General features: G+C 43.2%; 1 protein-coding gene across 1 annotated transcript in view; it reads right to left on the bottom strand.

Moving 5' to 3' along the window:
- Positions 1–4,833: 4,833 nt before the first annotated feature.
- Positions 4,834–26,477, bottom strand: part of LOC306774255 (protein ABHD18-like) — a gene marked incomplete at its 3' end in the record, with an annotated part of 23,404 nt that continues 1,760 nt past the window's right edge. The window contains exons 2-6 of the mRNA XM_079264253.1: positions 21,494–21,580; positions 21,210–21,235; positions 13,667–13,805; positions 5,943–6,032; positions 4,834–4,935 (exon numbers count right to left, since the gene is read on the bottom strand). Of these exons, the coding sequence (XP_079120379.1) occupies positions 4,834–4,935; positions 5,943–6,032; positions 13,667–13,805; positions 21,210–21,235; positions 21,494–21,556 (420 nt within the window). The remainder of the gene's footprint in view (positions 4,936–5,942; positions 6,033–13,666; positions 13,806–21,209; positions 21,236–21,493; positions 21,581–26,477) is intronic.

Here is a 26,477-nt window from a genome sequence, read left to right on the forward strand (position 1 = left end):
ATGTTAGCACGTTCTAACAGATTTAAACAGAGTAAATGTGTTAGCACATTCTAACAGATTTAAAACAGTGTAAATATGTTAGCACGTTCTAACAGATTTAAACTGTAAATGTGTTAGCACATTCTAACAGATTTAAACAGAGTAAATGTGTTAGCACATTCTAACAGATTTAAAACAGTGTAAATATGTTAGCACGTTCTAACAGATTTAAACTGTAAATGTGTTAGCACATTCTAACAGATTTAAACAGAGTAAATGTGTTAGCACATTCTAACAGATTAAAACAGTGTAAATGTGTTAGCACGTTCTAACAGATTTAAACTGTAAATGTGTTAGCACGTTCTAACAGATTTAAACAGTGTTAATGTGTTAGCACATTCTAACAGATTTAAACAGAGTAAATGTGTTAGCACATTCTAACAGATTTAAAACAGTGTAAATATGTTAGCACGTTCTAACAGATTTAAACTGTAAATGTGTTAGCACATTCTAACAGATTTAAACAGAGTAAATGTGTTAGCACATTCTAACAGATTAAAACAGTGTAAATGTGTTAGCACGTTCTAACAGATTTAAACTGTAAATGTGTTAGCACGTTCTAACAGATTTAAACTGTAAATGTGTTAGCACGTTCTAACAGATTTAAACTGTAAATGTGTCAGCACATTCTAACAGATTTAAACTGTAAATGTGTTAGCACGTTCTAACAGATTAAAACAGTGTAAATGTGTTAGCACGTTCTAACAGATTTAAACTGTAAATGTGTCAGCACATTCTAACAGATTTAAACTGTAAATGTGTTAGCACGTTCTAACAGATTTAAACTGTAAATGTGTTAGGACGTTCTAACAGATTAAAACAGTGTAAATGTGTTAGCACGTTCTAACAGATTTAAACTGTAAATGTGTTAGCACGTTCTAACAGATTTAAACGGAGTAAATGTGTTAGCACGTTCTAACAGATTTAAACAGTGTAAATGTGTTAGCACATTCTAACAGATTTAAAACAGTGTAAATATGTTAGCACGTTCTAACAGATTTAAACTGTAAATGTGTTAGCACATTCTAACAGATTTAAACAGAGTAAATGTGTTAGCACGTTCTAACAGATTTAAACAGAGTAAATGTGTTAGCACATTCTAATAGATTTAAAACAGTGTAAATATGTTAGCACGTTCTAACAGATTTAAACTGTAAATGTGTTAGCACATTCTAACAGATTTAAACAGAGTAAATGTGTTAGCACATTCTAACAGATTAAAACAGTGTAAATGTGTTAGCACGTTCTAACAGATTTAAACTGTAAATGTGTTAGCACGTTCTAACAGATTTAAACTGTAAATGTGTTAGCACGTTCTAACAGACTTAAACAGTGTTAATGTGTTAGCACATTCTAACAGATTTAAACTGTAAATGTGTTAGCACGTTCTAACAGATTAAAACAATGTAAATGTGTTAGCACGTTCTAACAGATTTAAACTGTAAATGTGTCAGCACATTCTAACAGATTTAAACTGTAAATGTGTTAGCACGTTCTAAGAGATTAAAACAGTGTAAATGTGTTAGCACGGTCTAAGATTTAAACTGTATATGTGTTAGCACGTTCTAACAGATTAAAACAGTGTAAATGTGTTAGCACGGTCTAACAGATTTAAACTGTATATGTGTTAGCACGTTCTAACAGATTTAAACTGTAAATGTGTTAGCACGTTCTAACAGATTTAAACAGTGTTAATGTGTTAGCACATTCTAACAGATTTAAACTGCAAATGTGTTAGCACGTTCTAACAGATTTAAACTGTAAATATGTTAGCACGTTCTAACAGATTTAAACAGTGTAAATGTGTTAGCACGTTCTAACAGATTTAAACAATGTAAATGTGTTAGCACGTTCTAACAGATTAAAACAGTTTAAATGTGTTAGCACATTCTAACAGATTTAAACAGAGTAAATGTGTTAGCACGTTCTAACAGATTTAAACAGTGTTAATGTGTTAGCACGTTCTAACAGATTTAAACTGCAAATGTGTTAGCACGTTCTAACAGATTTAAACAGTAAATGTGTTTGCACGTTCTAACAGATTTAAACAGTGTAAATGTGTTAGCACGTTCTAACAGATTTAAACTGTAAATGTGTTAGCACGTTCTAACAGATTAAAACAGTGTAAATGTGTTAGCACGTTCTAACAGATTAAAACTGTAAATGTGTTAGCACGTTCTAACAGATTTAAACGGAGTAAATGTGTTAGCACGTTCTAACAGATTTAAACAGTGTAAATGTGTTAGCACATTCTAACAGATTTAAAACAGTGTAAATATGTTAGCACGTTCTAACAGATTTAAACTGTAAATGTGTTAGCACATTCTAACAGATTTAAACAGAGTAAATGTGTTAGCACATTCTAATAGATTTAAAACAGTGTAAATATGTTAGCACGTTCTAACAGATTTAAACTGTAAATGTGTTAGCACATTCTAACAGATTTAAACAGAGTAAATGTGTTAGCACATTCTAACAGATTAAAACAGTGTAAATGTGTTAGCACGTTCTAACAGATTTAAACTGTAAATGTGTTAGCACGTTCTAACAGATTTAAACTGTAAATGTGTTAGCACGTTCTAACAGACTTAAACAGTGTTAATGTGTTAGCACATTCTAACAGATTTAAACTGTAAATGTGTTAGCACGTTCTAACAGATTAAAACAATGTAAATGTGTTAGCACGTTCTAACAGATTTAAACTGTAAATGTGTCAGCACATTCTAACAGATTTAAACTGTAAATGTGTTAGCACGTTCTAAGAGATTAAAACAGTGTAAATGTGTTAGCACGGTCTAAGATTTAAACTGTATATGTGTTAGCACGTTCTAACAGATTAAAACAGTGTAAATGTGTTAGCACGGTCTAACAGATTTAAACTGTATATGTGTTAGCACGTTCTAACAGATTTAAACTGTAAATGTGTTAGCACGTTCTAACAGATTTAAACAGTGTTAATGTGTTAGCACATTCTAACAGATTTAAACTGCAAATGTGTTAGCACGTTCTAACAGATTTAAACTGTAAATATGTTAGCACGTTCTAACAGATTTAAACAGTGTAAATGTGTTAGCACGTTCTAACAGATTTAAACAATGTAAATGTGTTAGCACGTTCTAACAGATTAAAACAGTTTAAATGTGTTAGCACATTCTAACAGATTTAAACAGAGTAAATGTGTTAGCACGTTCTAACAGATTTAAACAGTGTTAATGTGTTAGCACGTTCTAACAGATTTAAACTGCAAATGTGTTAGCACGTTCTAACAGATTTAAACAGTAAATGTGTTTGCACGTTCTAACAGATTTAAACAGTGTAAATGTGTTAGCACGTTCTAACAGATTTAAACTGTAAATGTGTTAGCACGTTCTAACAGATTAAAACAGTGTAAATGTGTTAGCACGTTCTAACAGATTAAAACTGTAAATGTGTTAGCACGTTCTAACAGATTTAAACGGAGTAAATGTGTTAGCACGTTCTAACAGATTTAAACAGTGTAAATGTGTTAGCACATTCTAACAGATTTAAAACAGTGTAAATATGTTAGCACGTTCTAACAGATTTAAACTGTAAATGTGTTAGCACATTCTAACAGATTTAAACAGAGTAAATGTGTTAGCACGTTCTAACAGATTTAAACAGAGTAAATGTGTTAGCACATTCTAATAGATTTAAAACAGTGTAAATATGTTAGCACGTTCTAACAGATTTAAACTGTAAATGTGTTAGCACATTCTAACAGATTTAAACAGAGTAAATGTGTTAGCACATTCTAACAGATTAAAACAGTGTAAATGTGTTAGCACGTTCTAACAGATTTAAACTGTAAATGTGTTAGCACGTTCTAACAGATTTAAACTGTAAATGTGTTAGCACGTTCTAACAGACTTAAACAGTGTTAATGTGTTAGCACATTCTAACAGATTTAAACTGTAAATGTGTTTGCACGTTCTAACAGATTAAAACAATGTAAATGTGTTAGCACGTTCTAACAGATTTAAACTGTAAATGTGTCAGCACATTCTAACAGATTTAAACTGTAAATGTGTTAGCACGTTCTAAGAGATTAAAACAGTGTAAATGTGTTAGCACGGTCTAAGATTTAAACTGTATATGTGTTAGCACGTTCTAACAGATTTAAACTGTAAATGTGTTAGCACGTTCTAACAGATTTAAACAGTGTTAATGTGTTAGCACATTCTAACAGATTTAAACTGCAAATGTGTTAGCACGTTCTAACAGATTTAAACTGTAAATATGTTAGCACGTTCTAACAGATTTAAACAGTGTAAATGTGTTAGCACGTTCTAACAGATTTAAACAATGTAAATGTGTTAGCACGTTCTAACAGATTAAAACAGTTTAAATGTGTTAGCACGTTCTAACAGATTTAAACTGTAAATGTGTTAGCACGTTCTAACAGATTTAAACAGTGTTAATGTGTTAGCACGTTCTAACAGATTTAAACTGCAAATGTGTTAGCACGTTCTAACAGATTTAAACAGTAAATGTGTTTGCACGTTCTAACAGATTTAAACAGTGTAAATGTGTTAGCACGTTCTAACAGATTTAAACTGTAAATGTGTTAGCACGTTCTAACAGATTAAAACAGTGTAAATGTGTTAGCACGTTCTAACAGATTAAAACAGTGTAAATGTGGTAGCACGTTCTAACAGATTTAAACAGTGTTAATGTGTTAGCACGTTCTAACAGATTTAAACAGTTTTAATGTGTCAGCACGTTCTAACAGATGACAACAGCGACAAACATAAGGAAGGTTTTAGGATAACATACCCCACAGTACTCCAGCAGCTTTATTATCTCCTTTTCATACACAGAATTTACAGCATACTCTTTTTCCAGCTTGGTCCAGTTCACAGCTTTACTCAGCACGCCCTGCACATAAGAATCAACCAGTCACCCAGTCCCAGAATTAAACCACCAAGTACCAGTCCCAGAGTGAAAGTACCAAAGTTTCCTTTCTATTTTAATCACTGTTTCCATCACCTATTTGCACCAGGCCGAACTGTGTTCTGTAACCTTTTTCTAGAGTATTCGGTTTCATGAACAGTTTAAATTGTAAAAGTAGTACGAGAGCAGTACTCAGTCACACGTTTATTGGGTTTTAGCTGTAACCCAACCAAAGAGCTTTGCCTTACTGTTGGTAAACTGCTGATGACAATATTTCTTTTCATTCCCTACATCAGCTTCTCTTTAGAGCAGAACTATGAATGAAATTACTTCATATGAAAAGAACAGAATGATAGTGTCTGCAGCATAACTCACAGAAAACACATCTTTTCCCTCCAGAAATCAGTTGGAAGAAGTCATATTTCTAATCACACAGGTGAAGGTGAGGAGACAAGAACTAAGTGTAGCACCGTAAATGGACTTCTATAGCGCTTTTCTAGTCATGCAGACCACTTAAAGCGCTTTACACTACTTGTCACATTCACCCATTCACACACACACACACACACACACACACTCATCCAACACACTCATACCCCGATAGGCACATACGGGGGCAGCTTAGGGTCTTGCCCTAGGACATTTCGGCCTGTTAGGGGAAGCCTGGAATCGAGTACCCAACTTTCCAGTTGAAGGACAACTGCTCTTCCTCCTGAGCTACAGCCGCCCCGTGAATGGCCCACACCACCCCCAATCAGGTTCCAGCACTTCAACCAACCAGAAGACCCTTTTACCAGCCAGTAGCTGTTGGGTTGAAGAATGAAATGATCCACTTCCCGTTAAACATCTTGGTAAACATGCCGGAATATGGAAGAGGCAGCAAAGCAGGCTTTTCAAGATAAATGGAATGTTATTAACTACAGCAGAAAAAATCAGGAACCAGAGCTGTGAGGAAGGAGAAATACAAAGTGTCAATCACCTGCAAACCTTACCGTGGTAAAGACACTGGAGGCTGTGGACCAGGACAGGCATGGGACCAGAGGAATGGGTTTCGGCCAGTTGGTCACTGCCAAGGATGCCATCTGGAAACAAAGACACAGAAGGAACATCATATGGACTCTGGAACCACAGTTCCCAGTCCTCCCCCCTGGTTGAGTAAAACACATTGCATTATGTCCTATGTTACAAACCCCAACTCTGCTAGGGGAAAAGGGGCAGCAATATTAAAGACATAAAAAAAAAATTGGTATAAACAAAAAAGATTAATATTCAACCAACACAATGTCCACAAAACAACCCTAGTTGGTTCACACCACGAAACACCACAAATCCTGACAGAAAAAGAACACAACCAAAGCCCACTGGGGACAGGGACTATTCGGGGCCGCTACATCAAGACTCCCACAGATCACCAGAATCCTAAGTGGCACCTTCATGTCGTCCTTTGTCTTCAGTCGTCTACATGGAGATGTACTGACAGCAGTGTGAAAACACACTGAAAGCACCTGGACAACAGATAACGCCAACACAGTTCTGAGGACATCCATGTTGTTGAAAACAAAGGTCGACACGTGACGTCATGGTACTTTGTGGTACAGACGGTGACGTTACAGAACCTAAAACCCGGTTATATACTGTATGTCCACATGCAGACGAAGTATTCACACATCTTCACTTTGGCCTGAAGTTTTTTAAAATAAAAATTATTCATGCAGAAATCTGTTTTCATGTGGACGACAAGCTAAATCGGTGGAAACGTGCTCGTTTTGTGGGAAACCGGCTACGTGTGCACAGGGCCTCAGACAGAAACTCCGCTTTAATGAGACGAGTCAGACACGTAGCACGTCAGACATGCAGCGATGAGAAGACATGGTTGTTAAACGCTGTGTTAACATTCTGAGACAACAGAACATGTCTCATAAGACAAAGCTTGAACCTCCATCAGAACCTTCCTGGTTCTGGTTCTGATGGAGGTTTTCTCCTTCTGGTTCTGGTTCCGAAGCCATACTGAACCACATTATTATCTATATATGAACACAGTTCATATAAATCTATTTTCATATAAACCAAAGTGAATGATAAGATGGGTTTTATTGGGACTAAGTGGAACAGGTCTGGTCCACATGTGGAATACGCTCCATGTAAAGGTTTACAGAAGATATATAAAATGGTTTTATTGCAAACATTGAGTACAAACTGTGTTTTAAGCACCTCCATGTGATTTTCTTCATAGTTTAGCTTCTCTCTCTTTCAGCAGCTGTTGTTTTAGAAGAGTCAGGAAGATGGGGGCATAATATCCTGCAGCTTGCTAGAAGTTTACCATGGTTATCTGATGGAAACTGAATGGAAGACGTCCAGCAGTAACACGTCTCTGAAGTAACAAGGAGACCGATTGTTCAGCTGTCTGTGTTTTCCTATGGAGGGGCATGAACACTCTTCTGCATGCTCTTACTATTAATCTTCCTATTGATCTGAAACTGAATGACTTTCTTCATTTTACAGGTGGTTGATGTGACAGTTTACAACATGTGCTGTGTTTGCTGGTGGGAGTGTAGCTGTGGGCACACAGCAGGACATGTACAGACACGACGTAATTACATGTCAATAAGATAAAGAAGATCAGTCTGTATAGTCCTTATGAGGCCGTTCTGGAGGAAAGGGGACCTTAGAGTACTTCTGTTGTGATCAAAATAGAAATTCATTAAATCATTAAATAAAAGAATGAGTATAAATTATTTGAATGAAACAATATTTAAAGGGAAACCGTGTTTAACCCCCCCCATTCCTCTTTCAACCTTTGTCATTGTTGAACGAAGGTGAAAACGGTGTCAGAGGAGGCCAGAAAGAGAAAGACACGAGTCCACTTTGGCACAGAATTGTTTGGTTGGAGCATGATGAAAGCACAGTGTGGATGTAAAGACCATTCTGTGTGTTATCAACTGCTAAGTTTGTTCTTTGCTGTTGTGCAAACATAGCAACATGTGATGAACTTATTCACATCTTTCAGCAGCGTCTATTCAGAACAATGGCAGTTAGCAACCAATGAGTTGCAGAAAGTTGCAGGATTCGTCTTTTTTTCATGTTTAGCAGAAGCTAATTGCGGCTAGTTAAAGCTAATCAGCTACAGACCAAAGCTAACGTGGTTCCCTAAACACTCTGCCTAAGCTGTGATGGTTTGCATCACAGCTCCGCAGTAAGGCTTGAAGGTCAGAGCCGTCCTTTACCCCGGCTCTGAAACGAACCACCACCCACCGTGCTGCCCGACCCGCTACATCACCGCCGCCACCTCAGGTAAAGCCTCCGTCACACTCCTCTCCAACGACTCTGATAATTGGAGACTCAGTTGTGAGAAATGTAAGATTGCGCTCCATAGTTAGAATCGTGGCGATAGATACTCCGGGAATTGTAGTCGAATGCATTCCAGGTGCCAGAGCAGGTGACATTGAATCCTACTTAACCCCTTAACAGTCACCCCCCTAAAATGCCAAAAACGCCTGAAACAGACATACCGTAATTAAAGTAGCTGCTGTTCTTGAACCCTTTGGAGTAGATTCAAAAGCATGGTCTCTTTATAAAGAAAACACTCTAAAGTTTTACCCTCAGCTTTCAGATGTATTGTAACTGTAAGCAGCATAAAGTTATTGAAGTTGGAACACAAGGAGGGGTGTAAACGACTCCTCCTCCACCTCCTCGCGGGTGTAAACCACTCCTCCACCTCCTCGCGGGTGTAAACGACTCCTCCACCTCCTCGCGGGTGTAAACCACTCCTCCACCTCCTCGCGGGTGTAAACGACTCCACCACCTCCTCGCGGGTGTAAACGACTCCACCACCTCCTCCTCGCGGGTGTAAACGACTCCTCCACCTCCTCGCGGGTGTAAACCACTCCTCCACCTCCTCGCGGGTGTAACCGACTCCTCCACCTCCTCGCGGGTGTAAACCACTCCTCCACCTCCTCGCGGGTGTAAACCACTCCTCCACCTCCTCGCGGGTGTAAACGACTCCTCCACCTCCTCGCGGGTGTAAACGACTCCTCCACCTCCTCGCGGGTGTAAACGACTCCACCACCTCCTCCTCGCGGGTGTAAACGACTCCTCCACCTCCTCGCGGGTGTAAACGACTCCTCCACCTCCTCGCGGGTGTAAACGACTCCTCCACCTCCTCGCGGGTGTAAACCACTCCTCCACCTCCTCGCGGGTGTAAACCACTCCTCCACCTCCTCGCGGGTGTAAACGACTCCTCCACCTCCTCGCGGGTGTAAACGACTCCTCCACCTCCTCGCGGGTGTAAACCGCTCCTCCACCTCCTCGCGGGTGTAAACCGCTCCTCCACCTCCTCGCGGGTGTAAACGGCTCCTCCACCTCCTCGCGGGTGTAAACGACTCCTCCACCTCCTCGCGGGTGTAAACGACTCCTCCACCTCCTCGCGGGTGTAAACGGCTCCTCCACCTCCTCGCGGGTGTAAACGGCTCCTCCACCTCCTCGCGGGTGTAAACGACTCCTCCACCTCCTCGCGGGTGTAAACGGCTCCTCCACCTCCTCGCGGGTGTAAACGGCTCCTCCACCTCCTCGCGGGTGTAAACCACTCCTCCACCTCCTCGCGGGTGTAAACCACTCCTCCACCTCCTCGCGGGTGTAAACCACTCCTCCACCTCCTCGCGGGTGTAAACCACTCCTCCACCTCCTCGCGGGTGTAAACCACTCCTCCACCTCCTCGCGGGTGTAAACCACTCCTCCACCTCCTCGCGGGTGTAAACCACTCCTCCACCTCCTCGCGGGTGTAAACGACTCCTCCACCTCCTCGCGGGTGTAAACGACTCCTCCACCTCCTCGCGGGTGTAAACCACTCCTCCACCTCCTCGCGGGTGTAAACGACTCCTCCACCTCCTCGCGGGTGTAATCGACTCCTCCACCTCCTCGCGGGTGTAAACCACTCCTCCACCTCCTCGCGGGTGTAAACCACTCCTCCACCTCCTCGCGGGTGTAAACCACTCCTCCACCTCCTCGCGGGTGTAAACGCCTCCTCCACCTCCTCGCGGGTGTAAACCACTCCTCCACCTCCTCGCGGGTGTAAACCACTCCTCCACCTCCTCGCGGGTGTAAACCACTCCTCCACCTCCTCGCGGGTGTAAACCACTCCTCCACCTCCTCGCGGGTGTAAACGACTCCTCCACCTCCTCGCGGGTGTAAACGTCTCCTCCACCTCCTCGCGGGTGTAAACCACTCCTCCAACTTCTCGCGGGTGTAAACGACTCCTCCACCTCCTCGCGGGTGTAAACGACTCCTCCACCTCCTCGCGGGTGTAAACGACTCCTCCACCTCCTCGCGGGTGTAAACGTCTCCTCCACCTCCTCGCGGGTGTAAACCACTCCTCCAACTTCTCGCGGGTGTAAACCACTCCTCCACCTCCTCGCGGGTGTAAACGACTCCTCCAACTTCTCGCGGGTGTAAACCACTCCTCCACCTCCTCGCGGGTGTAAACCACTCCTCCACCTCCTCGCGGGTGTAAACCACTCCTCCACCTCCTCGCGGGTGTAAACCACTCCTCCACCTCCTCGCGGGTGTAAACCACTCCTCCACCTCCTCGCGGGTGTAAACGACTCCTCCAACTTCTCGCGGGTGTAAACGACTCCTCCACCTCCTCGCGGGTGTAAACCACTCCTCCACCTCCTCGCGGGTGTAAACCACTCCTCCACCTCCTCGCGGGTGTAAACCACTCCTCCACCTCCTCGCGGGTGTAAACCACTCCTCCACCTCCTCGCGGGTGTAAACCACTCCTCCACCTCCTCGCGGGTGTAAACCACTCCTCCACCTCCTCGCGGGTGTAAACCACTCCTCCACCTCCTCGCGGGTGTAAACCACTCCTCCACCTCCTCGCGGGTGTAAACCACTCCTCCACCTCCTCGCGGGTGTAAACGACTCCTCCACCTCCTCGCGGGTGTAAACCGCTCCTCCACCTCCTCGCGGGTGTAAACGGCTCCTCCACCTCCTCGCGGGTGTAAACGACTCCTCCACCTCCTCGCGGGTGTAAACGACTCCTCCACCTCCTCGCGGGTGTAAACGGCTCCTCCACCTCCTCGCGGGTGTAAACGGCTCCTCCACCTCCTCGCGGGTGTAAACGACTCCTCCACCTCCTCGCGGGTGTAAACGGCTCCTCCACCTCCTCGCGGGTGTAAACGGCTCCTCCACCTCCTCGCGGGTGTAAACCACTCCTCCACCTCCTCGCGGGTGTAAACCACTCCTCCACCTCCTCGCGGGTGTAAACCACTCCTCCACCTCCTCGCGGGTGTAAACCACTCCTCCACCTCCTCGCGGGTGTAAACCACTCCTCCACCTCCTCGCGGGTGTAAACCACTCCTCCACCTCCTCGCGGGTGTAAACCACTCCTCCACCTCCTCGCGGGTGTAAACGACTCCTCCACCTCCTCGCGGGTGTAAACGACTCCTCCACCTCCTCGCGGGTGTAAACCACTCCTCCACCTCCTCGCGGGTGTAAACGACTCCTCCACCTCCTCGCGGGTGTAATCGACTCCTCCACCTCCTCGCGGGTGTAAACCACTCCTCCACCTCCTCGCGGGTGTAAACCACTCCTCCACCTCCTCGCGGGTGTAAACCACTCCTCCACCTCCTCGCGGGTGTAAACGCCTCCTCCACCTCCTCGCGGGTGTAAACCACTCCTCCACCTCCTCGCGGGTGTAAACCACTCCTCCACCTCCTCGCGGGTGTAAACCACTCCTCCACCTCCTCGCGGGTGTAAACCACTCCTCCACCTCCTCGCGGGTGTAAACGACTCCTCCACCTCCTCGCGGGTGTAAACGTCTCCTCCACCTCCTCGCGGGTGTAAACCACTCCTCCAACTTCTCGCGGGTGTAAACGACTCCTCCACCTCCTCGCGGGTGTAAACGACTCCTCCACCTCCTCGCGGGTGTAAACGACTCCTCCACCTCCTCGCGGGTGTAAACGTCTCCTCCACCTCCTCGCGGGTGTAAACCACTCCTCCAACTTCTCGCGGGTGTAAACCACTCCTCCACCTCCTCGCGGGTGTAAACGACTCCTCCAACTTCTCGCGGGTGTAAACCACTCCTCCACCTCCTCGCGGGTGTAAACCACTCCTCCACCTCCTCGCGGGTGTAAACCACTCCTCCACCTCCTCGCGGGTGTAAACCACTCCTCCACCTCCTCGCGGGTGTAAACCACTCCTCCACCTCCTCGCGGGTGTAAACGACTCCTCCAACTTCTCGCGGGTGTAAACGACTCCTCCACCTCCTCGCGGGTGTAAACCACTCCTCCACCTCCTCGCGGGTGTAAACCACTCCTCCACCTCCTCGCGGGTGTAAACCACTCCTCCACCTCCTCGCGGGTGTAAACCACTCCTCCACCTCCTCGCGGGTGTAAACCACTCCTCCACCTCCTCGCGGGTGTAAACCACTCCTCCACCTCCTCGCGGGTGTAAACCACTCCTCCACCTCCTCGCGGGTGTAAACGCTGTAAACGTAGATGCACTGAGAAGTACCTCGCTCTATTTCTCTAATGTATTAATGTATAAATATATGCCAATATTGCCGTCTCTAACATATTTCTCCTTTTTTCCGCAGGTCTTCCTGAATAAGTGCAGTTGTACATGTTGATCTGTCTTTCCTGTCCTCTCCACCCCAACCAGTCGAGGCAGATGGCTGCCCTCCCTGAGCCGGGTTCTGCCGGAGGTTTTCTTCCTGTTAAAGGGGAGTTTTTTCCTTCCCACTGTCGCCTCGTGCAGCTCAGGATGGAGGATTGGATCCAAGTCATGACTCGATGCAATCAGTTGGTTTCTATTATAGGATATGTATGAATCGGCTCGAAATGATGTGTATGTAAAGTGTCCTGTGACAACATTGTTGTGAAGTGGCGCTGTACAAATAAAGCTGAATTGAATTAAATTGAATTGCATGCAATGCATTTTTCTGTAATTCGTGCAAATATCAATAAACCAGGCCAGAACTATGAGCAACTGGCCTGGTTTAGAGTTATTGTTTTCATACACTGTTTAATAGGAAGCAGTACTGCTGTCATGTCCCATAAGCTAACGGCTACTGCTGGTGTTTTCATAACAATAAGTTATTGATATGAGTTGTGCCAAAGTTACTACTTCATTTGATACTCAAAACTATACTTTATGGTAAAGACTATTTCATTTAAACAGTGTTGTGTGGCCTTTTAGAAGTCACAGGTTTAGCATCCCTAGTGGTCAAAACTTACACACTATCCCTTTAAGATAAAGAGTAATTATAGAAAATAAACAAACCGGATCTTCTCGGGGTGACTGGGGTTGCTGTTGGGATTTATCACCCTAATCTAATGGTCAGAAAACTGTTTTTTTATTAAATGTTCATGAGAGCAGATCCCGGGTCAAAATACAAAACATGACCTTAAATTTAGCAGTTTACTTAAATCTTACTGGCATTTTAATGTATGATCATGTTGAATTTATCTTTTACAGTTTTTCAGAGAAAAATTCAAAACGACATATACTGTATTGGGACGAAGCCAATCGAACTCTGTTGGATGGGGTCCAGTTGGACTGTATCTGTGGAAGTGACCTGCAGTGGTGAGCTGAACATAGCTGACTGTGGACAGATCAATAAACATGATCAGTCAGAACCAGCTGAACAAATCAGAACTCTGAAGATAAGTTAAATGAAGGTTGAGCAGGTTAAAATCCTCATTGCTCCTGATATACTCACATATCCTCCCATGGAGATACCAGTCATTCCCAGCGGCCAGTATCCTTCTCTCTCCAGCCACCGGAGGACCACCATCGACTCCAGGATCAGAGCCCCCCCCATCACAAACAGGTCTGACACGTTCTTTAGACTGGATCGTCTGAAACATTTTAGAGAAACAGTTGTGACCATTAATTCATCCCAAACATTGCTGATCATCTCCACACTGTCACAGCCCATGGCATGTCATCTGGTGAACTCAATGCAAATGAAGACCGTGCAGCCAGTACCCTTGACTACCGGCTGCACCTGTATTCCCCTCGGGTAGCGGCTGCACCTGTATTCCCCTCGGGTAGCGGCTGCACCTGTATTCCCCTCGGGTAGCGGCTGCACCTGTATTCCCCTCGACTACCGGCTGCACCTGTATTCCCCTTGGGTAGCGGCTGCACCTGTATTCCCCTTGACTACCGGCTGCACCTGTATTCCCCTTGACTACCGGCTGCACCTGTATTCCCCTTGACTACCGGCTGCACCTGTATTCCCCTTGACTACCGGCTGCACCTGTATTCCCCTTGACTACCGGCTGCACCTGTATTCCCCTTGACTACCGGCTGCACCTGTATTCCCCTTGACTACCGGCTGCACCTGTATTCCCCTTGGGTAGCGGCTGCACCTGTATTCCCCTTGGGTAGCGGCTGCACCTGTATTCCCCTTGGGTAGCGGCTGCACCTGTATTCCCCTTGACTACCGGCTGCACCTGTATTCCCCTCGGGTACCGGCTGCACCTGTATTCCCCTTGACTACCGGCTGCACCTGTATTCCCCTCGGGTACCGGCTGCACCTGTATTCCCCTTGACTACCGGCTGCACCTGTATTCCCCTTGACTACCGGCTGCACCTGTATTCCCCTTGACTACCGGCTGCACCTGTATTCCCCTTGACTACCGGCTGCACCTGTATTCCCCTTGACTACCGGCTGCACCTGTATTCCCCTTGACTACCGGCTGCACCTGTATTCCCCTTGACTACCGGCTGCACCTGTATTCCCCTTGGGTAGCGGCTGCACCTGTATTCCCCTTGGGTAGCGGCTGCACCTGTATTCCCCTCGGGTAGCGGCTGCACCTGTATTCCCCTTGACTACCGGCTGCACCTGTATTCCCCTTGACTACCGGCTGCACCTGTATTCCCCTTGACTACCGGCTGCACCTGTATTCCCCTTGACTACCGGCTGCACCTGTATTCCCCTCGGGTAGCGGCTGCACCTGTATTCCCCTCGGGTAGCGGCTGCACCTGTATTCCCCTCGGGTAGCGGCTGCACCTGTATTCCCCTTGGGTACCGGCTACACCTGTATTCCCCTTGGGTAGCGGCTGCACCTGTATTCCCATCGGGTACCGGCTACACCTGTATTCCCCTCGGGTAGCGGCTGCACCTGTATTCCCCTCGGGTACCGGCTACACCTGTATTCCCCTTGGGTACCGGCTACACCTGTATTCCCCTCGGGTAGCGGCTACACCTGTATTCCCCTTGGGTAGCGGCTGCACCTGTATTCCCCTCGGGTACCGGCTACACCTGTATTCCCCTCGGGTACCGGCTACACCTGTATTCCCCTCGGGTACCGGCTACACCTGTATTCCCCTTGGGTACCGGCTACACCTGTATTCCCCTTGGGTAGCGGCTGCACCTGTATTCCCCTCGGGTACCGGCTGCACCTGTATTCCCCTCGGGTACCGGCTACACCTGTATTCCCCTTGGGTACCGGCTACACCTGTATTCCCCTCGGGTACCGGCTGCACCTGTATTCCCCTTGGGTACCGGCTACACCTGTATTCCCCTCGGGTACCGGCTGCACCTGTATTCCCCTTGTGGGTCATTTTGAGTGCACTACTTTTTTCTCTAGAAAATGGAGCACTGTGTAGGACCCTATGTAGGGAACAGGGTGGACATTTGGACACAGCCAATAAAAGACTAAACTAAGCCAAGAGACCGTGTCAGATCTTCATATGGTCCAGCTGTGTTCTCCGGAGATCATTAGTATGATCCCACTAAGTCTGTAAGCTGTGCATCAAGAGTAGAGCCAGGAGTCTGAATATAGGAGGTTTCAGTGAAGGAATTCTGACATTACCAGTTCATAAAAAATGTTTTTTTTGTTAAGTTGCTGTGACTTCCTCTGAGTTGCATCCAACATGATTGTTTGTTTTGTCCAGCTTGGAACCAAGCAGAATGGTTTCCGGATGCTGTGTTCTGCTGGGCTAATTTACTTTGATATTCTGGATTCTTATTTTATTTTATATTTATTTTACATAATTGCTTGTATTGCAGAGTTTGTAATACTGTTCTGACTAAGAGATTGTGTTTTTTCAACTTTAAAATGAAACCAAGAGCCAGTTTCCTAATTCATGGGAGGAACTACTGGTTCTGCGATCAAAGGGACGAGCCGGGATACATCCCGGCAGAGTTGAGGAGACGACCCCAGGGCTGCAAGGCTGGGGTTAAGCTAAAGGCTGAGATAGCAGAGGTGCTACAAGCTATCGATTCCCTCCGTCATCATGGAGAGTGGGAACTTGCTGCTGAACAAGAATGGCGAGCTGTCTGCACTGAACAAGCAGCATATCTACTGGGAGAGCAGCTTTATGGAGACATGGCTGAACCACATAGTACCAGATGCTAACGTGGAACTGCTGGGATTCACTGCAGGGAGAGCTAACAGAGACACTAAAGCAAGCAAGAAAAGTAATGGTGGGGGACTCGTCATGTATGCCAACAATGGCTGGTGTAACCCAGAACCTTGAATTATCTTGCGGCCATATTATCTGCCGAGGGAGTTCCTTCATGTGATCACTGTCTGTGTTTTTGAAGAGGGGGAGCAGCATAAAAGGACACATCCAGTCGGCTCTGTGGTCGGCATGAAGCTGGACTCTGGTGACGGTGGCAGAGTTGAAGACTTTGGACAAACTGCTGGATATGGTGGACAATGGCAGTCCCCATCAGCAGCCAGAACAGCCTGTTGGGTGGTATTCTGCTGCTTCCTCAGTGTAGAACCAACAGTTGTTTGTATATTTTACTATCGTTTATTTTTTACTTGTTTCTTTTACTTGATTTTTATGTGCATGCCACTTTTCCTTTTAGCTGCTGGAAATTTTAATTTCCCAAAAAGAGACAGGCCAAAGGAATCAATTGTCAAGTCTAAGTCTAAGACAGGGATCCTCAATCGTGGTCTGTCACAAGGGTGGTGGAGGCGTGGACCCAAATGCAGGAGGAGGGAGCCAGAGATGCAGAACTTAGAGGTTTTAATCTAGGAATCAACTGAAGTCAGAACTAACCTGGTAAACATGGTGTAACACACAATGATCCAGCAACTAGAAACAGAAACCAAGCCGTATAAATACACACAAACAGAACGAGACACAGGAGGAACGACTTAACTAATGAGTCCCGGTGAGCTGATGAACAGGAAACTGGACATCAGGGAACCAAACCTGGAAAACTAAAAACTAAAACAGGAAACCAGGAACTAAAGAGAACACAAAACATGACATTCTGGCACGGTTGTCAAGGCTCGGTGTCCTGCAGGTTTTCCTGGTGTCCCTGCAGGAACACACCGGGCTCAGACAAGCATACGTCACATTGATCTGAATCAGGTTAGCTGCAGCTCGGATGCATGAAATACCTGCAGAACACAGGTAAAGACTTGACCTATTATTCAGCAGCACACAATCTATTCTCAAGCATTGATCACTTCCTCATGTATAATTGAGTCAGGATTTATAAGACCACTGCCCCACATATTTAACACTGTGTTTAGAGTAGAGAGAAAAGAACCGCAACCTGGAGATTACATTCAAGTATTTTAAAAGGACACATGAAGGAAGAACTAATGAAGGCACTGAGCATGTATAGAAGATAATGATAATGGTGAGGTGTCCCCGTCTGCGCTGTGGGTAAGGCAGTGATGAGGGGGAAGATAACAGACAATTCGGCATATTTAAAAACAAAGACAGTTTAAACTTGGCACATTCGTAGCAGACTTAAAAAGGTTAGAAAAAGAACATTTAGTAGATTTAACAGGGAACACAGAATCAGGTAATTAAAAAAAGAAGGGAGAGATAAATCAGATTCATGCACAGGACATTCAGGAAAAACTTTTGTTCACAAAACAAGGATACTATGACGTTTGGGCCAAGACAGCAAAATCGCTAGCTTATAAATAGAAAAACCAGCCGGCCAAAAACCATGTCAGTGCAATTAGAGACCCCCGCACATTTATCTGCCAATAAAACCGAAGAGATAAAGAAGTGCTTTGAAGCTCACTAGAAAAATCTACATACACAACCAAAAGCAAGCAATTCAACCCAGATTCATCCATTTTTGGAGACTTAAATTTACAAGTAGCCGCTCTGACTGCTGAGATTATAGGGGAGGAAATAGAAAAAGCAATCTCAAATCTTAAGGTCAATAAGTCTCCGGGTGGAGATGGGTACACTGCAGAATGGTACAAGGCACTTCGGGTACCGTTGACTCCACTTATTTATTCCAAAGGAGGGAAAAGACAAGCTGGATTGTTCTAGTTATAGACCTATTAGTGTCCTTCATGAAGATTATAGATTGTTTCCTGCCATTTTAGCCAGAAGTCTGAATGTAATTCTGCCAGGAATAATCCAGCTGGACCAGACAAGTTTCATAAAACACAAACGCAACACAACATCAGACATGGAAAGCACCATGCAATCAAAAAACAAACAGAAATGTTATTGGTGGGAACTGATGCTGAAAAAGCCACTGTGTGGTGGAACTTGATATAGGGTACATTAGAGCGGTTTCAATTCCATAAGACGTTTAGTATGCAGGTCCAGGTACAGTAAACCAATCGCTAGGATCAGGATCAATGGGAATCTTTCAAATTCTTTCACTGTAGAGCGAGGCTGCCGCCAGGGCTGCTCAGCAAGTCATTTGTTATTCGCTCTTTTTCTGGAACCTTTAAGCAACTGAATAAAAGAGAATGAACAGGTATAAACATAAGAGGAGGGGTACAGAAAATAGCCTGATTCGCAGATGATATGAGTTTATTTGTCAAATCCAGATACTTCCCTCCCTGCACTTATGTCAACCCTTACCTTACCTATGGTCACCTCTCCAGCTATAAAATAAATCCACAGAAAACTCAGGTCATCACTCTAAACTACAGGCCAGCCCAAGAGATCAGAGACATTTATAAAAATTAATTGGGAATCTAATTCACTACAATATATGGGGGTGTTATTATCAAAAGATTTAGGACAACTGAAAGGTATAAATTATGACCAGATAATCCAAAAATGAAATCGGACATTAGCAGGTGGAATTTGATACCATATATGAGCATGACAGAAAGAGGGGGGGGTGATAAAAATGAATGTGCTGCCAAGGGTCCTGTACCTGTTTCAGAGTCTAACAGTGGAAATGAATTCAGGAAATGGGACAATATGACATCCAGGTACATCTGGCAGGGCCAAAAACCCAGGATCAGCTATAGAACTTTGCAGCTGCCAAAAGGTAAAGGGGGTACTGCACTTCTGTGTTTGCAGAGCTATTACCAAGCAGCATAAATAAAATTACTGGTCAATCTATGCAACCCTCCCTATACATCCAGATGGAAAGCAATTGAGGCTAACGCAATAGACAGGTTTCCCGTACAAGCCATGAGAGGTGGTAAAAATCTGAGAAAACAAACTCGAGGGAGATGAATTTATCTTTGAACATTTGGTTTGAATTAATCACTAAAAACAACCTGGAAACCCCAGTAGATTATTAAGATGGGTTGGATATGATTCTGATTTTACCCCAAACAGATCAGATAAGAGTTTTAAAAGTTGGGAACATGGGCCTACCATTTCCTGGGAGCTCCTAAAAAAGGAAGAGATTAAAAGTTTTCAAGACATGAAAGACCAATACAGACTAGAAAAGAAAAGAAAAGGTCAATGCCCTTTTTGTGAGGAATGATCGATATGCAGTTGCATCACCACTCGGAGAAGCAGAACAGCTAACCAACTTAATTTATCATAACGCATCGGGATTGGAACCCACGAACATCTAAACAAAAGCCCATTTCTTTTACCACTACACCAGCAGAATCATCAATGTTCTTATCATAGGAACGGGAAATGGAAAGATTTACATGTGTGAAGTAGCACACAAGATCTTTTAGACATAGATCAGCATTAAGACAAGAAGGACAACCATCTGATATGATTTATGAAGATCCAGCACCGGGATTTGGACTTGTGTCCTTCTGAATGAAAGGAAATTCAGTTTATGCCACTACAGTGGTTCTCCACACCCTGAAGAAATGAATGAATGAATCCTGTTGTGGGTGAAGACGGATAATAAAATCACCTCCACAGGACATCCTTGTCAGATGTCTCTGAAACCTGTTCAAACGGAATTTGCTGTGAAATCAAAGTTGCTATATCTCTTCTGTGGCCTGATTTATATAAGGAATGATATACCATTAAAACCCATGAAGTTTTCCATGTTCCGATGGGGTGAAGAGTATCTCCTGTAACAGCACCATCTGTGCATTCCCCCATTTAATTTTTATTAGCATCTGCCTCCTCTTAGCTGGACTCAGAATCCCCTTTACATTGACAGTGATCAGTTTAAGAGTTTGTCTTTTCATTGTCTAATACTGTGGTCCACATTTATTGTCTCACATCCATAAATCCGTCCTGGAGTTCCTGGAAGTTTATATACAGAACCTGTCTTATCTTTTCCAGCAAGGCAACATGAAACAATATATAACAGCCTGAAACAGAGCGTCATCGAAGCAGTGTTAGGGCTGGGACGATATGCTCTCAATTTGATTTGTCACAATATTTCGGATGCCGATTCGGTTTAAATTGCGATTCCTCAGTATAGCTGATTTTTAGTTTGCTTTTTAAACAGCAGACCATGTGAAAAACTTGCATGATGACTAGGTTTACAGACTATATCACAAGTCAGATTTCCCAAAATCAACTGTCAGTTTTCAGATTTATTCAGCAGCGATGTGTCTGAAGCAGCGGTTTGGTTCAGAAGCTGAATATACTGCTTATAAAAGGCTGACTTGAGTCTGTTGTCTTGCTGCTGCAGTACGTTTGGCTGTCAGCTCTGCACCTCCGGATGGGTCTGGCTAGGTGGGCAGTAACGTCAGTTGTGTTACCGCAGCATGACAAACAGCTTTCCACATGTCCAGCTCTGCCTTTTACCTTCAAAGCAAAACATCCAAATTGTGTCCACACCGTTGATTTAACATGTGATGGTGGAGGATTTATTTATTTTAGCAGGCTGTCGCCACTCGCCGTCTTCTGTTTACGTGTTTTCCAAAACGGATAAAACGTTCATGTTACTGGACAGTCGGGGAGAAACATGGCGCCCCCTGCTGGAGAAAACTGGTAGCTTCTCTCCATCTGGCATATAAACATAAACTTTTAAAACACACACACAGATTAGTCACACCTGGTCAGGTGCAAATCTCCTGACAGAACCACAAATGTCACCTTGATTAAATGTTTTGTCGTGTGAAGCAGCTGAAGGAAGAGTTGATACTCACAGCTGGTCTTTAGGTTTCCTGTAGCCATGTGGAAGAATCAGTCAGGGAATAAAAACATCTTCTCAGTGTGAGCATCACAGAAACACAAGGACCAGTTTTTCAGAGCAGATTCCTTTCAGCAGCTGCAGACTGTGTTTGTATCATCAGTCATAATCCCTGTCTTCATGATTTCCATCCATATTCTCAGAGTGAACAGTAATCCACATATCTGGGACCTGCAAACTAACTGATTAGATCTAGGAAAGCGTCTGACCGAAGAGCAGTAAGTCTGAACTCTGAAGGATATAATAAGGATTCTCCAGAAGCAGCGAAGCCATCCCCGCTTCCTTCACCATGGGCCTGGCCATCAGGGTCCGCCGGCGCCAGAAAAACTGGATGAACAACCAGACAGCAGAGTTCAGAGAATAGATGAAACCCGCTGTGGAGTACAACACAATGATCATGTCCAGCAGCTGGTAGGACTGGAAAGTGGAGCTGCCATCCCAGACGGGTTTCCTACATGTATCCGTTTCATTCCTCAGAACCTCGTTTCAAATCTTTTTATTTGGAAAAGGTAAATCATGAGCAAGAATCTTACATGAAATTCATCTATATATTCCTTTTCCCTTTTTTCTTTTTTTTTCCCACCTTCTTTCTCCCCCCTTCTACTATACACTCCTATTCTCCTTTCCCATAGCTATTTTATTCATTTAAAGAATGGGTGCAAAAAGAAAAAAAGGGGAAATAGGCAGGGTACAAAAGGATACAAAATTCAAAGTACTCTACGTAAAAAAAAAAAAAATTAAATAAATGAAAGAAAAAAGCCCTTAAGGAAACTTAAAAAAAAAACCAAAAAAAAAAAACCTGTGCCCTCTACGCCACCCTCCCTAGCCAGTCCAACCCCAAACACATAGATTCAGAGGGTCAGGGGGTCCGTTCCCTTTCCAGGAAGGAGAGTAGTGGTCGCCAAATCTTTTCAAATGGTTCTATTCTATCCTTAATGGAGTGCCTGATCTTTTCTAAATGAAGTGTATCTTTCAGTTCCATAAACCATCTTTTCAGTGTGGGAACCTTTGTCTCCTTCCAACACATTAAAATTAGCTTCTTAGCTGTGATCAAACCATATGACAAAAAAAGTTGCTGAGTTACTCTTGGGGGTCTCAATCTGTCTAAACTACCCAGAATAACTAGACCAGGCTCAGGTTGTATCTGTACTTCAAGTATTTTAGAGAACACATTAAAATGTCAACCCAATAATCTCGCAGTTTAGGACACAAAACAAAGCTGTGCGATAAACTTTGTAACTTTGTTTTTGAATAGTGAATTCTATGAAGCACTTTAAACTGAATTAGGTGGTGTCTAGCCTTTAGAGAGCAGGTATGAACGTATTCTAAGATAGACTTCCAAATATTATCAGTAAATTGTATTCCAAATCCCCTCTCCCACTCAGATTTTATTTAAACCATACCAGGTATACAGAGGTCTTGCAAGCAATCATACAGAATAGATAATGTATGTTCTGAACCAATGCAACGCTTCAGGCATTCATCTAGCTTATTGGGAGACGCATTTTGGAATCCCTTACATATTCCCTGATTTGAAAGTATCTAAAACGGTGAGTCCAAGGTAGGTCGTATTTTCCCCTAAGTTTTTCAAAAGATGCAAAAGTCCCATTAATATAGAGGTCCCCAATGTTAACAATCCCTAACTCTTTCCGGGCATTAAACAATCCATCCATGTTCGAAGGCGCAAATGATGGTTTCGACGCTATGGGTAGTAGAAATGAGATTTTTCTGAGATTAAAGTACTTCAATATTTGTTTCCATGTTTTAACTATATTGTGTATTATAGGATTGTATCTGTACCATTTTTTGTCAACTGCAACTGGTGAGAATATAATTGCGCCTATCGAGTAGGGCAGGCAGTCCTCCCTTTCCATCTCCAACCAATCAGACAACAAAAATGTGTCATCTAACCAGAAGGAGATAGAACGAAGGCATACCGCCCAGTAATATGCCATAAAGTTAGGGAGGGCGAGGCCACCATCTGCCTTAGATTTGCACAGGTGCTCTTTTTTAATTCTACGTGCTTTATAATTCCAATCAAACTTTAATCAAACTTTATTTATGAAGCACTTTTCCAACATAATATGTAACTCAAAGCGTTTTACAGTTTAAAATCAGACATTAAGGATATACACAGATAGACACATTATATAAAAAGATACCTCCAACCGCCATTTTTAGATACATCTAAATAAGAAAGCTAAGTGCAGACGGACTAGTCGTGGAAACCCCATCCGAGGTGCCGTCTGCACCGGGGTAGCGCAATGGCAGGCACCAGTATCCACCAGATAAATGGTAGAGTAATTGAGTCTAATTTTTTTTAAAAGTTTTATTTATGAGTATTGATATATTTTGCAGCAGATACAGAAATTGAGGCAGAAAAATCATCTTAATTGCATTAACTCACCCCAGTAGGGAAAGTGGAAGCATTTTCCAAAATTCTAAACATTTTTTGAGCTTATCAATTAGAGGAATGAAATTGGCATCAAACAAATCATCAAGTTTTTTTGTAACTATAATTCCTAAATAGGTTAATTTCTCTGCAGTGATTTTAAAGGGAAATTGTTTTAGCCATTCACTATCTTTGAGTTGTATCGGCATTAATTCACTTTTATCCCAGTTGATTCTATATCCCGAGAAGGTTCCAAACAAATTAATTACTTCCAAAATTTGTGGTATTGTGTTTTTTGGCTTGGTTATATACAATAATATGTCATCGGCGTACAACGAGATTTTATTTGAAGTGTAGGCCGTATTAAATCCATGTATACCAATATGCGATCTGATAGTTTGCGCAAGTGACTCCAGAGCTAAGGCGAATAGTAAGGGACTGAGTACACAGCCTTGCTTGCATCCTCTGTTAGGTGTAAATTGTGAAGATAAGGTATGATTGGTTAATATCCTGGCACTGGGGTTACTACACAATAACTTAACCCAAGCAATAAACTTTTCTCCAATTTTAAACTTCTCCATTACAGTGTACAGATATGACCGTTCGACTTGGTCAAACACTTTTTCTGTGTCTAAAAGAAGGATGGCCAACTCCTCCTTGGGATTTCTAGAGGAATACATGATGTTAAAGAGACGTCTAAGATTATAAAATGAGTTCTGCTTGGGCATAAAGCTCGTCTGGTCAGGGTGCACCATCTTACCCATACATGTGCTGAGGCGTCTTGCTAAGGTTTTAGTCAAGATCTTTCGGTCTGTGTTTAAAAGACAAATAGGGCTATAAGACCCCACTTTCTCTGTGTCTTTGCCTTTCTTGGGGATGAAAGTAATAATGGCTTCGTTCATAGTAGGGGGAAGAGTACGCTCCTCTTTCACCCTGTTGTATATTCTGGGAAGATAGGGGGCCACGATCTCACTAAATTGTCTTTATAACTCATTGCTTAGACCATCTGGTCCTGGACTTTTGCCGTTCTTGAGCAATTTAATGGATTGTATGATTTCTTCAGCTGTAATCTCTGTATCTGGTAATCTCTGGATCTAAGTATTGGCGGACAGCCTGGTCCAGTTCTGGCAATTTACAGGAGTCCAAGAATGACTGCATTACACCTGTAGGAGCCCTGTTCTGAGATGTCTATAGTTTCTTATAAAACATTTTAAATTCTGCATTGATATCCTCGTGTCTTGTATAAACACAGCACCAGATTCTGATTTTATTTTATGAATACATCTATCATTTTCCAGTTTACGTAATTGACTTGCTAACAATTTGTGTGGTTTATCTCCAAATTCGAAAAGCCTTTGTTTTGTATAATAAAATGTTCTATTTATTCGTTCGGATAGCAAGTTGTTGAGTTTGTATTTTAATGCAGAGATATCTTTATGTTTTTCCATTGTCGGATTTTGGGCATTGTCTAAGTCTAATTGTTTAATTTTCTCTTCCAGCGCTTTTTGTTCAGCCATATTTTGTTTTCTAGTGCTGGATTGGTAAGAAATAATGCACCCTCTCAAGTATCCTTTAAAGGTCTCCCATAGTAACGCAGGTAAAATATCATCCTTATCATTGGAGTAAAAGAATAACTTAATATGCTGTTCCAAATATTCACAGAATTTTTTACTCTCAAGTAAAAGAGAATTAAACCTCCAATACCTCTGGGACTTTGTATATTTATCCAATTTTAAAGAAAAGGTAACTGGGGTATGATCGGAGGTTATGATATTATGATATTTTGGTTGGAAGCATATGGCAGCACCCTCCCATCTACTAGGATATAATCAATCCTGCTATAAACGTTATGAACTTTGGAATGAAATGAGTATTCTCTGCCTGACTGGTTGAGAATTCTCCCAATGTCTACTAGGTTCATGTTCTTCATATATGTTTCCACAAAATTACATGAGTTGGAGGGGGGATACTCTAAGTGCCAGATCTATCCATATAAGGGTCAAAAACAAAGTTTAAGTCTGCGCCTATAATTAGGTTTGTATTAGATATATTTGGGATCAATTCTAAAACATCTCTAAAAAATTCTGGGTCGTCGTGATTTGGGCTGTATAGGTTCAATAACGTTAAATGCACCGATTGCAGTTCCCCCAATACCATCACATAGCGTCCATTTTCATCAGCTAAGGTAGAGCAGTGTTTAAAAGGATCAGAATTCTTTACGGATCAGAATTGCTACTCCCCTGGCTTTAACTGAAAATTTAGAGTGATATACTTGACTTATCCATTTACATCTCAATCTACCATGGGCATCATTTAGCAGGTGCGTCTCCTGAAGAAATATTATATCTGCCTGCAAGGATTTCAGGTGGGAGAGCATTTTACTTCTTTTTATAGGATTATTAACACCACTGACATTCCATGAACAAAAACGTACACCCCTAGGTTTATCCTGCATCGTAGTAAAAAAAGAGAGCTGTGGATCCATGTTGCCACTTTCCCTCCATGATATGATTACCATATGACAAGTAACTTTCTGGACCCTCCCCAACCCTCCCCTGTATTACATAGAAACAGCAAAAATCTAAACTATATATACCACCCATGACTGGCTAAATCTTGTTGACTTCCTATATCCTAAGCTAACCCTAGCCCTTGAAACTAGACACTTGGGGTGGGGGGGGTGGGGGGGCGCCTCCTGGTATCCATACAGATAAATAAATTTTTAAAAAAAAAAAAAAAAAAAAAAAAAATTATAATAAAACAAAAATTTTTTTAAAAAGGTGGACAAATATCTCATACCATATAGACAAACGTTCAATTCAAGTTGATTTT

The sequence above is a fragment of the Telmatherina bonti genome (genome assembly GCF_933228915.1).
Source record: "Telmatherina bonti genome assembly, contig: scaffold_209, whole genome shotgun sequence".
In the NCBI taxonomy this organism is placed as follows: domain Eukaryota; kingdom Metazoa; phylum Chordata; class Actinopteri; order Atheriniformes; family Telmatherinidae; genus Telmatherina; species Telmatherina bonti.